This window comes from Mchenga conophoros, linkage group LG5 (assembly GCF_057382185.1).
Source record: "Mchenga conophoros isolate Kocher_MC1m ecotype Shallow Benthic linkage group LG5, M_conophoros_male_GT1.1, whole genome shotgun sequence".
Classification (NCBI taxonomy): Eukaryota; Metazoa; Chordata; class Actinopteri; order Cichliformes; family Cichlidae; genus Mchenga; species Mchenga conophoros.
This window is the reverse complement of record NC_140530.1, coordinates 17,552,326-17,569,230: the sequence shown is the minus strand read 5'-3', so window position 1 is coordinate 17,569,230 and position 16,905 is coordinate 17,552,326. Positions and strand designations below refer to the sequence as shown.

At 38.7% G+C, this 16,905-nt stretch overlaps 2 protein-coding genes across 2 annotated transcripts; both read left to right on the top strand.

Moving 5' to 3' along the window:
* Positions 1-584: 584 nt before the first annotated feature.
* adipor1a (adiponectin receptor 1a) lies at positions 585-7,802 on the top strand. Its single transcript, XM_085273739.1, has 8 exons — positions 585-685; positions 2,506-2,721; positions 2,803-2,916; positions 3,383-3,554; positions 3,661-3,847; positions 5,164-5,351; positions 5,502-5,695; positions 5,913-7,802. Exons 2-8 carry the CDS (start codon positions 2,575-2,577, stop codon positions 6,039-6,041), a joined length of 1,131 nt encoding a protein of 376 aa, XP_085129865.1. The 5' UTR covers positions 585-685; positions 2,506-2,574; the 3' UTR covers positions 6,042-7,802.
* A 2,144-nt stretch (positions 7,803-9,946) lies between these two features.
* On the top strand, positions 9,947-13,769 carry rabif (RAB interacting factor). The gene is made up of 3 exons (XM_085273738.1): positions 9,947-10,080; positions 10,432-10,674; positions 13,290-13,769. Exons 2-3 carry the CDS (start codon positions 10,537-10,539, stop codon positions 13,536-13,538), a joined length of 387 nt encoding a protein of 128 aa, XP_085129864.1. The 5' UTR covers positions 9,947-10,080; positions 10,432-10,536; the 3' UTR covers positions 13,539-13,769.
* Positions 13,770-16,905: the final 3,136 nt, after the last annotated feature.

Sequence of the window (16,905 nt, the reverse complement as noted above, 5' to 3'; positions counted from 1 at the left end):
TAGTAAATTAATTTTGATATCATTTAGATTTAAGATTAAGATTATTTATTTGTAATTTTTAAAAAATGCAACAAAATCACGTTTGGTGACTGTCAACGGACGACGTGGGATAAAATTAGATTTTAAAAAAGACAAGTATAAAAAATTGCAATAAAAGAGCTATATGCAACAACAGGAGCATATAAAAACATTTTCTTGACTGTTATGGCAGCAGACCGCATCAGGACATCGGGACTTATTTTGTGCAAAAATATCGACAAGTCGATGAACATCATTTACAGATATATTGGGTAAATGCCCAAGACATCTACAGAAATGTAAATCGCCAATGCAAAGATTCCAACACTACGCATTCGCCTATGTATCATATCAGTCCTACCAGTTATTGTGTAATGGGCTGGGGGTCTGCACTATTGTCTGTTTTACATTTGTAAACATTTACATTTAAAAACAATATTTTTACATTGTTTAAGTCATTTTGGAATTGCACTGACTAAAATTAATAATTTAAAAACCTTTTCTGACTTCATGAAGACGTCTGACTTGTTCTCGACATTCGAATGGATGCTTTTATTTTGGAAGGAGAACTGGATTCGGCTTACAAAAGAGATTTCAACTTCCGGAAAGAATTGTGTTTCTCGTCGGTAAATAATTCACCTTCCTGGTTTGAAGGCTACCCTGCCAGGTAACTTTTCTGCTTTAAATGAACTTGTCATAAAGAATCTTGGGACAGTAAAGCTTCTAAATAATACTTCAGACTGATGAATTCGTAAATACTTTTATTATTAAGTTAATTCTCTGAAAATTGTCCCCTCCTCAGCGACAGCTCGGCGCTAGCATAAAGGAAACGTTAGCAACCTGATATTATAGCACCTCAGACCAGCTCATTATAAGCGTTGTCGGAGAAGGTTACAATTAATGCTTTACTCTTTAAAAAGTGTAAGAAAGCGTACTGATACTGAGAATTTGTATCAAATCCTCTGTATTTTGGTGTTGTTTACATTTTGTTGTCCCTGTTTCGTCTGACGCTGTGCTAACGTTAATCAACATCCGTCTGGGAGCCTGGGCTAAACAGTAAAATGGTTAAATGTGTTATGTATGCAGTCAGTATTAGGGTTACATAAATCGTTATCCTGTCTGAAATAAGAATTGCCGTCGTGCTGTACTTGTCCGGAGACGTACAGCTAAACAAGTTTAGCTACTTCTTTTGTTTCCTTGTTGTTATTTTTTTGGTCAGTAACACAGGGGTTTCATGCGAAGCTCACATTAATGTCCTTTGTTTTCTTAGAAGTACTAGACGTATTAATTTCTTCGTGAGTGCTAATTATTGAGCTGTTGAAGCCCTATGAAATGACAAGTAGATGGGTTTATGGCATAGATGAGTTATTGAGAACCTCTTAAGAGGTTTCATTTAGAGTGAAAGTAGGAAATCAGCAGCATTTATCTGTAATAAAGTGATTTTTTTCTAACCAGTTTTGTTAAGCGGGGCTCATTTCCTGAAGCACAGGACATTTTGTTTATCAGAAGTGCAGAAATAACCGTTAAACTTTAATCAAAAAACAAGGCATCACAGACAGATTGCGTTCATTGTTCACTTTGTTTTTCTACAAAGGCTTATTCTCAGTTAGGCATAAACCTGAAGCAAGGCAATGCAGACTATTTATACTAAATGTTTTATAGTAATATAATATAAAAACTTACTAATAGTGACACAGTAACATGGAAAGAGAAACTTCACTTACAAATGAGGTCAATTGAAGCAAATTGGACTGATGGCTTTATTTTACTGCAGGCACACAAAAAAAGAAAAGTGTTTAACATCAGCGTCAGCGTTCATAGGATATACCCTTCATTTGATAAATGTAAACTTAACATGTTACATTCAAATCCTGCTTATTTAAATATGTAGGTTAAAGTCAGTCACCTCTTTTCTCCTTACTGGCAGGCTCTGCTTTTGTGTTCTCAGTTACTTAAAGCTGATCCCCTTTCAGACCAGGTTTTAGGTGACATCCGTGGTCTAGAGCTCCATATTAGTTGACATACTTGTCAGGTTCTAAATACAAAACACAACATATCCTGATTTTCTTTGTTTAGTTCTTTTAAATATTCCGAATTCAAGTCGTGGACAAAGCAGTTCATTTTTATTTCTTCCGGTTGTGCTCTGGGTGCTTCGAAATGAGTCTTTCATCCTGTACAACAGAGATATCAGCCAATAATACTGTTGGCCTCTTGCCTCCACAGTTATCATCTCATAATTAATTCTAGCTCATTTGCATTGTGAGGCATTTTTGTCTGTAGATAACTTAATATCAGTCTTATCATAGATATTCGTTATTTAATTGTGGTTGTTTTTACTTTTATTAGTTTATTATTTTTGTTGCAGTCTTTAGTTGTGTAGTTTTAATCACTGAGTGTTTCGAGGACTGAAGAGAACTGGAGTCAGACTACATGAAGGTGTTGACATACTTAGATTGTAAAGCTGATTGCAATTCTGGTGCCCCCCAGGAGGAAATTCAAGTATACCATCTGAAGCAGAATACATCGACTGTGAGTGGATCATCAGGCAGTCTCCCTATGTCAGGCCGAAACGGGTCTGCCAGTGATGCAGACTGCCGGATCTCTGAGGACTGCCAGGTCCCAGATGTTGAGCTGATGGAGCTGGGGCCATTGCTGGAAGAGGGAGGGGCGCGGCAGGGAGTATCCAAAAGTGTCCATTCTGAGGTAGGACTGTTTCAGAATAAGCAACAAAGAAAGAAGCTGTTATTTCTCTGTAACTTCAGTAGTGTCATAACCTCTTTAAAGGGAGCCGCAATGCTTGCTGATGAGGAAGAGGAGGATGATGAGGTGGGTGAGGTTCTGACCTTACCGCTACAGGCTCACCATGCTATGGAGAAGATGGAGGAGTTTGTACATAAGGTAAAACAAAAAAACCAAAATTGTCTTTTAATGCTTAAACAGAACTCGTTGAGGGAAAAAGACTAATGAATTGGCTTATTAAGAATATGTCAGTGTTCTTAATAAATCACAAGAAACTGTGTTCATTAAGTAAGTAGTCCACACAAGAGCAATGATGAGCACTTCTTTTTTTGTACTGAAAAATGTCTTTCATATCTAGGTCACAGTTCTGTAACAACACATTTACAGAGTTTTTTTTTTGTTTGTTTTTTTTTATAATATTGGTCTGTTTAATTTTGCCTTCAAACTCTCAGACATGTTTCCATATTTGGTTTTTGGTTTTTTGTTTTTAATTCATACACAATCTTTAACATGCTGAATATAACTCCTGTATTGTTTTTCATTTTTCTGTGTGTTTTATTTGAAGACCCTCACAATAAACTCAGAATTTATCCCTCTCTGAGCAAAAGTTATTCTTGTTTCTCAGGTCTGGGAGGGGCGCTGGAGAGTAATCCCTTTTCATGTCCTGCCAGAGTGGCTGAAGGACAATGATTACCTCCTGCACGGACATCGACCACCCATGCCATCCTTCCGGGCCTGTTTCGGAAGCATCTTCAGAATTCACACTGAAACAGGAAACATCTGGACTCACCTGTTAGGTGAGCGTTACAAACTGATTAGCAGCAGATAAAAATTTTCATTATGGTCAAAAATATTTTCATCTGAGTCATTCTGCATATTTCCCGCCTGTTTTGTCTTTCTCAGGGCTGATCTTATTCCTATGTCTGGGCACATTAACCATGCTGCGGCCCAACATGTATTTTATGGCCCCACTGCAAGAGAAGGTTGTGTTTGGGATGTTCTTCCTGGGTGCTGTGCTTTGCCTCAGCTTCTCCTGGCTTTTTCATACGGTCTACTGCCACTCTGAGAAAGTGTCTCGCACATTCTCCAAGTAAGGCCTCACACTGTCAAATGGTGCTTTGCACATCATGAACGATTAATTTCTGTCAGACTAAATAAAATTTCATTTGTTTATGGAGGCTGTTAAAGTTCAGTCGCATCTTCAAATCACACATGCAACTCGTACTTGTCGCCTTGAGTGTTGTGTAATATTGATTAAATATTTATAACGCTATGCTAAATCCTCTATAGTTTTTGTTTAATCATCAAGTGACTTTAGTATTTATTTTAAAACATGTTTCTGTTTGGATGTTTAACTGATATATACACACACACACACACACACACACACACACACACACACACACACACACACACACACATATTACTGTAAGAACAGGGGGAGCTAGTTATTTGATGCCAACCCTTTTTGTCCATGTTCCAAGGGTCATTTAACAAGAACCTGACCCCAGAGTTTGTCAGTGCTTTTATTGATCTGTGGTTAAAGATGCAGAGTATTTATTGTGGCAGACTTGAAGCATCACTATACTTAATATACCCACAGCTCATGTTTACATGGCAGTTATCATATTTCAACAATATGTTTTGAATAGACCTGGAAACAAAGTTCTGTTGTTTTCCTTTTTCAGAAACATGAAAAAGTTTTTAGTTTTTGCTTCTTCTAGATTATGGGTGTTGCAGCTTAAGGCCTGGGGCCCAGAATCAGTCCGCAAAAGACCCCAATCTAGCCCACCTGATGGCTTTGAAAAATGTGAAGCACAGAATGCATTTTAGACTTTTAACTGTATTTTCACAGGTTTTACATCCTTTCCTACTGATAAAGACCTCCACTATATCCATTCATACTACACCAAAGTAACTAAGTAATAGATAAACAATTAAATGACAGAAAGTTCCTGTTTTTTCACTGTCTACTAACAAAATGTATGATTTTGTTTGAGGATTTGTTTGGGGATTTTTTGTTTTTTGTTTTTTTACATTGGGTTCACCGTAAAAGGAAAAAAAGAGGACATTCTCTCAGTTAACAAAAATTATCTGTTTTATTATTGCAGGACAGTCTGCACAGTGAGCTAACAGAACTTTTTCTGTAATTTTACAGATTTATTTGTTACAATTTAAGACCAAAGCAGCATTTCGTTCTCATCTAGAAAAACTTAGAGGCATTTCTGAACTTGCACTTTTTTTTAATATTAAAATATTTCAAAACTTTCTAAACCGACAGAAAGAGGAGTGAAACTGGTGCGTTCCACTTAAGATCAAAGTGGGCTGTATGTGGTCGGCAGTGTAAAATGAGTTTGATATTTCTGTTGTAGGTCTTCTATACAAACACTCATTTTCTCTCCTCAGGCTTGACTACTCGGGGATCGCCCTCCTAATCATGGGCTCCTTCGTGCCCTGGCTGTACTACTCATTCTATTGTTCCCCTCAGCCTCGCCTTATCTACCTCACCATTGTATGTATCCTCGGCATTGCCGCCATCATTGTCGCCCAGTGGGACCGATTCTCTACACCTCGGCACAGACCTACAAGAGCAGGTGGGCGCCAGTAAAAGAACATACACACTGTTTACACTTGCAGCAGTTTGTTTTGGTTGCAGTTTTATCACACCTCCATTTATTCCTCTTCTGAGCAGTGGGGATATTTTCAGGAAACTAATAACACGTAACTGCAATCCATGTTTCTAGGCGTCTTCATGGGTCTCGGACTAAGTGGCATTGTTCCCACCATGCACTTCACCATTGAGGAGGGCTTTGTTAAGGCAACCACAGTCGGCCAGATGGGTTGGTTCTACCTGATGGGGGCCATGTATATCACTGGCGCTGGTCTGTACGCAGCCAGGATCCCTGAACGCTTTTTCCCTGGCAAGTGCGACATCTGGGTAAGTTTTTCCTCCCTCAAACATGCACGCAGTCAGTAGTGGTCTGAGCAAGTTCAAAGCTCAGTATTTACAGTCTATTGTAGGTTTAGAAGGGAGTGAGTGACTAAAGGAACAGTTATACTCAGCAGTAGCCTCTGGATGTATCTTTGGTAGTTTGTTTAAATACCAAGCAAATGATAATAAATGCTGCTAATATGCACATCTTTCTTTCTGTCAGTTCCATTCTCATCAGATTTTTCATGTTCTGGTCGTGGCAGCAGCGTTCATCCATTTCTATGGCGTTTCCAACCTGCAGGAGTTCCGATACGGCCTCGAGGGAGGATGCACAGATGACTCTCTGCTCTGAGAGGCTTGACTGTGACTTAAACTTTTCTCTATAGCCCCCTCTTTCTCTCTCTCACACACACACACAAACACAAAATGCTGCTGGAATTCAAAACAGTCACTTATTCCTCCTTCTATACTTCTGATGTTTTTTAACATCTTGTTTGGGTTTTTTGTGATCTTTCTGCTTTGGCTCCTTTTTGCTTCAATAAAGTAGCATTAACTAGCCAATGTACCATGGTGGAAACAGGCGCTACTTGTTAATAAAATTGTTATTAAGCTTAAAATCTGCATTTTCAGCTAAGATAAAGGTGGGATTTTAGCCCAAAAAAAGTCATGTATTCCTGAAACTGCAGCTTACTAGTACCCCAGCCACTTTGTCATTTATCACCAATTTGTGCTGTAGAAGAAGGCACATACTGTAAACCATTCCTTTCCTATTTTCCATGGAAGCTAGTAGATGAATGTGCTGTCCAGCAAGAGTTTGGTGTAGAGCAACTGAAGACAGCTTAGCTGGTTGGGAGCATCTAGTTTTCGGCATGGTTGTCAGCACTTGTTTTTTGTTTTTGTTTGTCTGTTTTGGTGTGTGTACCGGCACATATTCATTTATCTGTTACATAAGCCCACTCAGCAATAAACCACAAGTTTATCTGAAAGCCCGGTCAAAGCTTAAGTGTTACGTTCTTGTGTGGTTTTAGGGTGACTTTGAACCATATGCCTGGAGGAGGAAAACTGCCTCTTGGCTAACTCCAGCTCATCCACAGCTCATTTGTTCATGTGGAGACTCCCTGCTCAGCAAACGGATAAATAATTTTTGAATAAAGCTTAGAGCTTAGGCCCCATAAATAAGAGCTACGCACAGTAAGTGTCTGAATAACACATGGATTAAAGCTAATCAGATCCACACAGGGTTGGATGTTTCTTTTCTGCTTCTGTTGCGTCGTTTAAATCAAGAAAAATCCCAAATGGATCATTTTCAAATCATTTAATGGCACAGAAAAGCCCTAAGAGTTTGTAGCTGCTGTATAAAAATAAATCAGCTTAGTTCAGGTTAAACTAAGATGCTTGAAACATTGAGGTGACAAGAACTACCCAGTCATTATTTATCAGTCACCCAGCACTTCATGGATTAATTTCTAGAGTTAGTTCCTGGGCTACGCACAATGTACAGATATGGATTGGTTCAATTGCGTTTTTGTCAGAGGTTTTTCTTTTGTGCTAGATCTCAAATGAAATGAGAGGTATAAATATCAAATACACCTTAGCGTACATTATTAAATTAAAAAACTTAGAATCCATATGAGGAAACATGCTCTGTATAAAGTTTTAGTATTCCTGTGCCTTAGGCCAATGGAAATGTTTTTAAATAAAATGGCCTATCTTAAGAGTCAAGGGAGTATCAAGGATTTCCAGATGTTGATTTTTCTTGTTTTTCCTTGCCATATATATATATATATATATATATATATATATATATATATATATATATGAATAAAAAAAATAATTTTTGTTTTTCTTCTTCTCCCAATCGAATCATTACTGGATTTGCATTACACTTACACTTCCATTGATAGGTTGTATGAACTTCAATTTAAGACTCCTTTTTCTAGATGAACTTATTCAAGCTTTATTACAAAGACTAAAACAATGTGTATTCTTGACTTTGTGTAATGTCCTGTGTAGAAAGTGATAAATCATACATTTCACAGAAATGTAAACCTAAATATTTATTAATGGTAATCTTGGAAAATTATTGTAATAAATTCTTTTCCACACGTGAAAATGTGGTGTCCAGTTTTCTCCAGTGTACATTTTAAAGGTTCAGGGACTACAAGCAGCTGATTACATTAACATACATTCAGCAGGTTCAGCATCAGTCACAGGAATGTATGACTTGAAAATTCAAATGACACATCACCAGTTTAAAAAATGAAGACAAACGCATTCATGGTCTACTTCTTCTCAGTTATGTCGAGAATATAATCTGTACCATGTTTCAGTGCTTTCCTTTGTGGTTTGATGTTTGTTCAAACATAATTTGATTGTATCATGTCGTCAGTGGTACAAATTAAATGTAAACTGCTGTGTTAGCAAAACTGCACTCCTGAACACACTTAATATTTTTAATTCACAAATGAAGCCTCAAACTTACTGAAGGTGATAAATGTTTAGCTATAAAGTATATGCAGTTTGACATGTTTTGTTTTTTTTGGGGGGGGGTGCGGGTGCGATATTGTACTACGCAGGAGCCTAAAATATTAGTTCTTTTTCTCAGGTCAGCTGCATGTCAGCAGGGATACTTAGTAGATGTAATTTGTTTACTTTATAGTACTCCTACAAATATTTTATATGTAACCCTCTTTTTTATTTTATCCATCATTTGCTAGCTATAATTATACTGCAGCACTGACTCAAAGAAAAATACACCTGTAATAACAGAATATTATTTTTGTGTTCTGATTGTATTTTTTAAACCCTGTGGCTTGACTAGTTCAGTTTCTTTTTACAATGTTAACATTTCATGACAATTTTAAACTGCATTTCAAAACACAAGTCAAAACTCCATTGGGATTCCTAAGGTAAATTTGAGAGCCAAAGGATTTTATCCTCATCTGATCTTATAAAATTTATTTCATAAGGATTGTCATTTGATTCAGCATATATGAGTGCATCTTATCCCATAGTTTTTTTTTTTTAAAGTTATAGTACTAAGTACTACATAAGATCTACAAAAGTACTACATGAGATGGTAATAATGTGGTAACAAAAAGCATTCATGTTAAGGAGCAGCATGAAACTGCATGTACATCATCGTGACTTAGCTAAAAATAGGCAATATTGCAAAGAGAATTCAAATCATTTGAAGATATTGATCATTAGCTGTGATATTATACACCAGAGAAATGATTGCAGAAAGAGAAGGTGGAGGTGGTTGAAGTCAGTGTCTATTGAGGTTCAGTGTTAAGGTATTCGTAAAGTAGCTCCATCTCAGTCTGTTTGTCCTACCACAGGGCAACACACATGGTGAGAGGGATTTCAGGCAATTGAATTATTTATACAGGAAATTACCTCTGACGGCTCACTTGCAAGATCGCGGCCCACACATTGGAAACAAGGTTATTATAGTTAACTAAAATAAAAACTAAGTGAAATGATTTGGGGAACTTTTGGGGAAAACTAACTTGGGCAAGCAGATACTTGTTAATTTGTTATGATAACTGATGAGGCTTTATTATAATACCTGTACTGATTTTCCTAATATTCAATACTCAAGTAGGCTCTGGTATACATATGAAGGAGTATCATTTTGAAAATAAAGTCAAAATGTGGAGATTACAGTTTTTGTTTTAAGACAAACTGCCACGGCTGTTATACCCTCTACAAAATGCCTTGTGTAGATGGGATAGTGAAATCTTACTTCGGATTCGGTTTTAGTTACAAGGAAATTGTGGCGGTAAGTATAAAGAAACTGAAGAGAGAAAGCAGAAAGCTGCATCTGGTGGCCGGATTTATAGAAAATGAAATGGCTGGCAATGGTCAGATGCAAGGATAGCCATAATCCACCCGCTTTGGACTCGATGATCACGTCCTGTATGTTGTAACACAGGACACGATAAGACAACTGATCATTTTGTTTCACTAACTCATCTACACGTTTTGTAGAGGGCATAGGAGCCGTGGCAGCTGTTTGGCTTAAAATGACAAATGGAATCTCTACAGTTCGTGTTTGTTTGTTTGCTATTTCGAGTTTAATCTCAAAATCTTGACTTTAATATTTAAAATGGACACTATTTTTTAATGTGGTCCTAATACTTCTTCGTACGGAAAGTAACCTAAACTAAGCTGATTTTGTTTGTTTGTTTGTTTGGTTGGTTGGTTAGGTAAACAGTGAAGAAAAAAACAACATAAAATAAAATCTAACTGGGAACCAAGTCACAGCTCCGTGTTTCAACACGGGAGCATTTACTGGTTGGCACACAGAGACCCAGATTGTTTGCCTAGCTTGGGCTAGCTTGCTTGTCTCATGCAGTTTTGTTCAGAGCATCTTCTGCAGCATATAGGTACGCGTTATTTGACTTAATTTAAAATGCATGTGTCTAAAACATATGTCTCTGCTCTGTAGCTTTATGTCTGTCAGTGTCAGATCCGGAGTTAGCGCACATGAAGATACAGGTCATCCCGTTGGACTGCATTAGGTTAAAATTATCTTTTTAAATGTATTTTTTAAGCTGTGGTTTAGGAATATGTGTGACCTGTATTTGGAACGTAAAGAAAAATGAATTAGGATTAGGGACTTCCGCACGGCTCGTAATTCCGGTGCACCCTTTCTGTTCGTTCCCTCCCTTTATTCTTTTTTTTTTTTTTTGTTTAAGATCGCACTTTAGTTAACATCATCTCCTTAACCGTTACAGTTAACGGAGATCTCTTGGACCAGCCTGGTTTTCTTGGTGGAAGTCTCCCCTGAGCCTCTTTGTGCTCGTTCGTCCGAGTAAACCTGCTCTTCTTTGGGGATCGACATGGATCAGGAATCGAAAGAAAGCACGGACCGATCCAGCCTGGTTTCTGATGACGGCAAAAACAGCAAGTCTGTGCTGTGTCAACGCTGCGGGTCCAAGGTGCTCTGCCCCGGTACGGCCGTGTTAGCGGAGAAGGAGGTATGGCGCATGCATTCAGTCTCTTTTGACATTGATCGTTTTAATATCAGTGAGTTCCTGTGTGCTTCAAAGGATAATAACGCCAAACCAAAGTGCTGCTGAAACAAACCAATCAGAGGCAGATATGCACTCACTGGTCATTTTATTAGGTACAACTTGCTAGGACCAGGTTCGACCAGTTTTTGTCTTTAGGACTGCATTAATTCTTTGTGGCAGAGATTCAACAAGGTGGAAAAATTCCTCATGAGATTTGGGTCCATATTGACATGAAAACATCACACAGTTGCTGCAGATTTGTTGGCTGCAGATCCATGATGTGACTCCTGTTCCACCACATCCCAAAGGTGCTTTTTGGGAGATCCAATGACAGTGGAGATGATTTGAGTACAGCAAATTCATTTTTATGTTTAAGAAATCAGTTTGAGTTCATTTGAGCTGTTACATTGAGTGTTATCCTGCTGTAAGCCACAATCAGAAGATCGGTAGGTGTTGTGCGTTCAGATTCTCTTCTGCATTCTTATGCTCAGTTTAAACTTCAGCAGGTTGTCTGCTGCCAGGTACATGTGATTGGTTGATTAGCTATTTGTATTAATGAGCGATTGAACAGATGTACCTAATAAAAAATGACCAATGATTGTAAACACCAAAGTCATTACGGTACTGTAGTTCTTGCTAATTTTAGACCTGTTTCCAAGCTTCCGTTTCTGTCAAAATTTTTAGAAAGGATTGTATTTGAGCAGCTACAAACCTTTCTAAATAGTCATAATATTTTTGAGAAGTTCCAGTCGGGCTTCAAAACCCACCACAGCACAGAAACTGCCCTCCTAAAAATACTTAATGATATTTTATTAATCACTGACTCAGGAGACCCAGCTGTGCTCCTGCTCCTAGACTTAACTGCAGCCTTTGATACTGTTGACCACATCATTCTGAACTCCCGTTTGGAGCAATGTGGTATCAAAGGTATCCCCTTGGAATGGTTTAGGCCGTACCTCTCCGAGAGGACTTTTTCCGTGAGCCTTGATGATTTTATTTCTTCTCCAGCTCCTTTTACTTGTGGTGTCCCGCAGGGTTCCGTATTAGGCCCAATTCTTTTTTTCAATCTACATGTTGCCCATAGGCCTAATCTTTAGGAAGCATAACATTTGCTTTCACTCATATGCCGACGACACCCAGATTTATCTTCGGTTTAATAGAAACACCTCCACGCCCATGGAATCGCTAGTCAAATGTCTTGACGAAGTTAAAACCTGGATAGCCTCAAATTTTCTTACCTTCAATGAGGATGAAACTGAGGTAATTATTTTTGGACCGAGCTGTTATTTTAATGCCCCAGATCTGGACTTATGCAACCTAACATGTGCTGTTAAAACGCATGTAAAAACCCTGGGGGTTTTCTTGGATAGCAAACTTACATTTGAGAAACAAATTAATTCAGTTGTCCAGCGGTCCTTTTTTAAATTAAGGCTCCTATCCAAAGTGAGATCTTTTTTTATCTTTTAGAAATTTGGAACGAGCAATTCATGCGTTTGTTTTATCTCAACTGGATTACTGCAATTCACTATATGTGGGTGTCAGTCAGTCCAGCTTGGCCCGGCTCCAACTTGTACAGAATGCTGCAGCTCGCCTTTTGACTCGTGTGAAGAAACACCAACATATTACTCCGGTGCTTGCTTCCCTTCATTGGCTTCCAGTGCGTTTTAGAATTAAATTCAAAATCTTACTTTTGACTTATAAAGTGCTAATTGGCCAGGCACCAGACTATTTGTCTGACCTATTGCAGCTTTATACGCCCTCTAGAGCCCTTCGATCAAGCGATCACCTGCTCCTTACCTTACATAAGTCTAGGATGGTTCATAGAGGAGATCGGGTATTTGCGGTTGTGGCACCGAAAATGTGGAATGATCTACCTCTCCACATTATAAAGGCCCCAACTGTTACTTTTTAAATCGCATCTTAAAACATATTTTTTTACTCTGACTTTCGAAACTGCATGAGAGTTACCAATTCTTTTATCTTAATTTTCCTTTAATTTTCTTACCTGTCGTTGTTGTCAATGTCATTGTTTACCTGTTACTCTGTACAGCACTTTGGTCAGCTCCCTGTTGTTATTAAACGTGCTTTATAAATAAATAAATTAATGAAATTACTGATTCTTCAGGGTGCTTTTCAGTAAATATACTGCAGGTGCTGCTACTGAATTAAGAAAGGAAACAGATGTATTCTTTAGGCCTTAGTTACTAAAGACAGACTTGGCTCTGCAGATGTGTGAGCAAAAGGCACATGGATATTTAGGATATGCTGACTCTTTGAAGAGCAGAATACAACTGCAGGTGCTGGAGGTTTTTATTAAAAAATTTTCATACTCGGCTAATTCTATGCAAAGAAAAACATCCTATTTACGCTGAAATGCAAAGTAGAAAATAAGGGATTTAACTCTGTTTCTTCAAGATGAGCTGTATTTGTGCTCAACAGATGAGAGAAACTTAAATCTGAGCTGGAGGCTGACACAAACCCCTTCATGCTTACCCTGTTTCACTCCTAATTTTGTGCTGTTTCACAAGTTTTTTTGTTTTGTTTTTTAAATCATCTGTTCCTGTGTTTTCTGCCACCAGCTGTTCCTGCCATCCATGCGGAAAAAGAGTGGCCTCAGCAGCACAGAGGCCTCAGTGGACGGTGACACACTGACTGCCCACTGGTTCGTGGATGACATGTACACTTTTGAGAATGTAGGCTTCACTAACGACGTGGGGAGGATCAAGTACCTCATCTGTGCAGACTGCGAGATTGGACCAATCGGCTGGCACTGTTTGGATGACAAGAAAAGTTTCTACATTGCTTTGGACAGGGTGAACCACGCATAGTTTGAGTGCATATGTAAGTGAGTGCACGAGAACTTGAAAATCATGTGTTGGCAGGCAGAGCATCGGTTCATGGATTTACTCCCAGAGGTGACCCCAACTTCATCCACCACACATGCTTACAGATACTGGTGTGTATGTCTTTAACGGTGACAGGACTGTGTTGTGTTCATTCTCATGTTTCATGTTGACAAGTTTCACCATCTTGTTCTAATAAAAAAGGTTTTTAGGAAATTGATGTTGAATGCAGTCTTTTGCAGCTTCCTCCTGAAAGAAAATTTGGTTTCATCCTTTATTTTAGCATATTCTTTTATAATCAGTTAAAAGATGCCAGTTGAACACTGAAACATTATGGAGCACAAAAATGCAGGTAATCACTCAGTTTATCCTATGACAGTCCTGGGAAAAGTACACTGATGATTCAGTAGCTTGTAGAAGCACCTTTAGCAGCAACAACTTTAAGGAATCTTTTTCGGTCTGACTTTGTCAGTGTCTCACATCGAGGAATTTTGTCCCAATCTTCTTTATAGTGTTAATTCAGTTCATTGTGGTTTACAGGCATTCATTCATGCACAGCTCTCACAGTTCCCATCACAGCATTTAATCAGGTTGAGTTCTGGACTGACTGGACAATCACAATACCTTGATTCTTTTCTTTTCTTTTTCAGCCATTCTGCTGTAAATTTGCTGTTGTGCTATTGCTCATTGTCGTGTTGCCCCAGTGTCGGCCAAGCTTGAGAATACTTTGGTATACAAAGGAGTTCATGGTCGACTACAAGATGCCGGAGTCCTGTGGTTACAAATCAAGCCCAAATCATGATCCTTCCACCACCATGTCTAACAGTTGATATGAGCTACTTGTGCTGATAGGCTGTGCTTTTGTTTTCTCCAGATGTGGTGCTGGTCATTATGGTCAAATATCTCCACTTTGGTCTTGTCTGTCTAAAGGACATTGTTCACAAATTCTTATGATTTGCTCAGATGAAACTTTGCGAACCTAAGCTGTGCTGCCATGTTTTTGTAGAGAGAATAGGCTCTCACATGGAAGGCCTTTCAAACAAGCCACACTTGCTCAGGCTTTTTCTAATTGTACTATCATGAACCTTAACATTTAACATGATAACTGAGGCCTGTAATGTCTGAGATGTAGCTTTTGGAATTTTAGTTTCTCAGTCTTGACTGAATGCTCCAGAATAGCAAACTGCCAAAACTTCTGCTTTTAAATAAGTGCACACACATTTATTTGGCAGCACCTGACAAATATTTACTCTCTTAACCCTAGAACACTATCGCCGGGTGATTTTCACCCGAGCAAATGTATTTACATAATTTTCAATATGTTGCGTTTGTCTGAGTGTGGTGGGTCTCTGGGTAGCTTCAGCATTGTCTTTGACGTCTTTGAAGGCGTGGGTGTTTCCCTACCCCAAATCCCGCTTTTTCCTACAGGCATGTGTTCGGGTGAATTTCACCCGGCAATAGTGATAGAGGGTAAAGTAGGTTTTGGGTGGATTTCACCCGGTGATAGTGTTAGTGTATAAAATCAGGTGATCTTGCCGCATTTCAAGGGTGACAACATTCAGGCTCACCATATTTACTGTCCCTCTTCAACTACAGCTGTCACCCTGTTGCAGGTTTAGTGTCTTTGGCATCTCAGCTAGTGAGTAACACAGAGGTAAGGTTTGTTTAACTTGGCAATTGTTAGCTGATTAGATTTCTTTTTCTTTTCTTTTTTTTAATCTAAAAGCTATGTTATGTAGCTAGCTGTGGCATGACCTTAGTGGGAACAATAAAAGCAAACAAAAGGCAGATCCCACAAGTGATGAAAGTTAAAGAAAATCACGCGCCAGGCTCCAGTGCATTTCCCTTTACCAAAGAACTAACCTTGGTGTCCTTCCTCCCTGACAAAGCTTCAAAAAAGAAGGTTGTACTGCTCCTGTCATCCATGCATACACAACCAAGCATAGGACCCACTCGTAGGCCCGAAGTGATTGAATTTGACAACAAAACAAAGGGAGGTGTCGATACTTTTGACCAGATGTGCGCTCACTATGGTTGTGGAAGAAAAACCAAGAGATGGCCCCTTTGCGTGTTCTATGGCATGATCAATGCTGATGTGATAAACTCATGGATCATTCACAATGAGAATGCAATGAAAACCAAATGCAGAGGAGGCCTTATATGCAGGCTTTGGCATTGGCACTCATCAAACCATGGGCAGAGCAGAGGCTCCCCTCTTCAAATCTGTCACGTCAACTCAGAGTCCTGATCTGTAGCGTGCTCGACATCCCTACCCCTGGCACTCTTGAAGGTGAGGCACGACCAGTGGCAGCAGAAAGCAGTGGTCCCTTAGTGAGGTGTGCCCCACAGGCTTGGACAGGAAGACGCGATACAGGTGCCATGTCTGCCGTCGACCGGTGTGTCCACGCCATTACTACCCTGTGTGTACTGACTGCATGTAAGGAATAGGTAAGTAAGAGTGGTCCTGGAATTTGCATGTTATCCTTATTTAGTGCAGTGGTTATGAATAAATATCAACAAGTGGTGATTTCCAAGGGAATTCATATGGTAAAAACAAATATTTTAGTCAACTGGTCATTTTTACCCACTCAAAAAATGCCATTTTTTGTTTCTCTCTCCTGCAGCTGTTCACGTGTCAAGGAGACTGTGCCTTCACCAGGGAAGACTCAAATATCCCAGGAATGGGTGGACCAAAGACCAAGTTTCCAGCATCATTATATTTTTGTTTAGGATTTGTTTTGTTCTCCAACTGCTAATTTTCCAGAAATTTTGGAGCATTTTTTAGGGTCCCCCCATGAAACTTTTTTTTCCCATTTTGTTAGATATGGCACAGCTGAAAATAAAAGAAAACCCCTCTAATTTGTCATGTGTTGTCATATATTTTATATATTTTGATGACAAGTACTTTTTGTTGGGTATATTATATTGGGTAAAAATCACCCGGCGTTAGTGATGGTGTTACTATTTTTAGCGATAGTGTTCTAGGGTTAATACATCTGGAAACTGTAAGAGTGTACTTTGCTTTTCATAAGTCAACACAAAGTGCTGCAAATACATTTTTTCCATCACATGACTGCATGTAGGTTTTAGTGTATTTCACAGTTTTGGACTTCTGGTCCCAAAAACAAGTAAAACTGGAAATGCTAAGTTACTTGCCATCTGAAATTCAGTTTTGTACATTATTCATTTAAATCCACAAACGAGGTGTTAATATGTGAGCAAGTCTGCATTATCGATATGGTGTTGGAAGCATTTATTACATTTGCATCCAGTCTGATCCTCCTTGCAAAGCAAAGTTTTAAGTTGTAGATTTTATAGTTCTGAATATAATTTTGTTCAACCCAACTGTCTC

What these genes read in the sequence shown, in the direction of transcription:
- rabif (XM_085273738.1), top strand. Translation starts at nt 10,537, where the DNA reads ATGGATCAGGAATCGAAAGAAAGCACGGACCGATCCAGCCTGGTTTCT. An exon ending in CCGTGTTAGCGGAGAAGGAG is followed by an intron (nt 10,675 to 13,289) that starts GTATGGCGCATG and finishes TTCTGCCACCAG; the next exon opens with CTGTTCCTGCCATCCATGCG.
- adipor1a (XM_085273739.1), top strand. Translation starts at nt 2,575, where the DNA reads ATGTCAGGCCGAAACGGGTCTGCCAGTGATGCAGACTGCCGGATCTCT. An exon ending in CCAAAAGTGTCCATTCTGAG is followed by an intron (nt 2,722 to 2,802) that starts GTAGGACTGTTT and finishes ACCTCTTTAAAG; the next exon opens with GGAGCCGCAATGCTTGCTGA. An exon ending in CATCTGGACTCACCTGTTAG is followed by an intron (nt 3,555 to 3,660) that starts GTGAGCGTTACA and finishes TGTCTTTCTCAG; the next exon opens with GGCTGATCTTATTCCTATGT.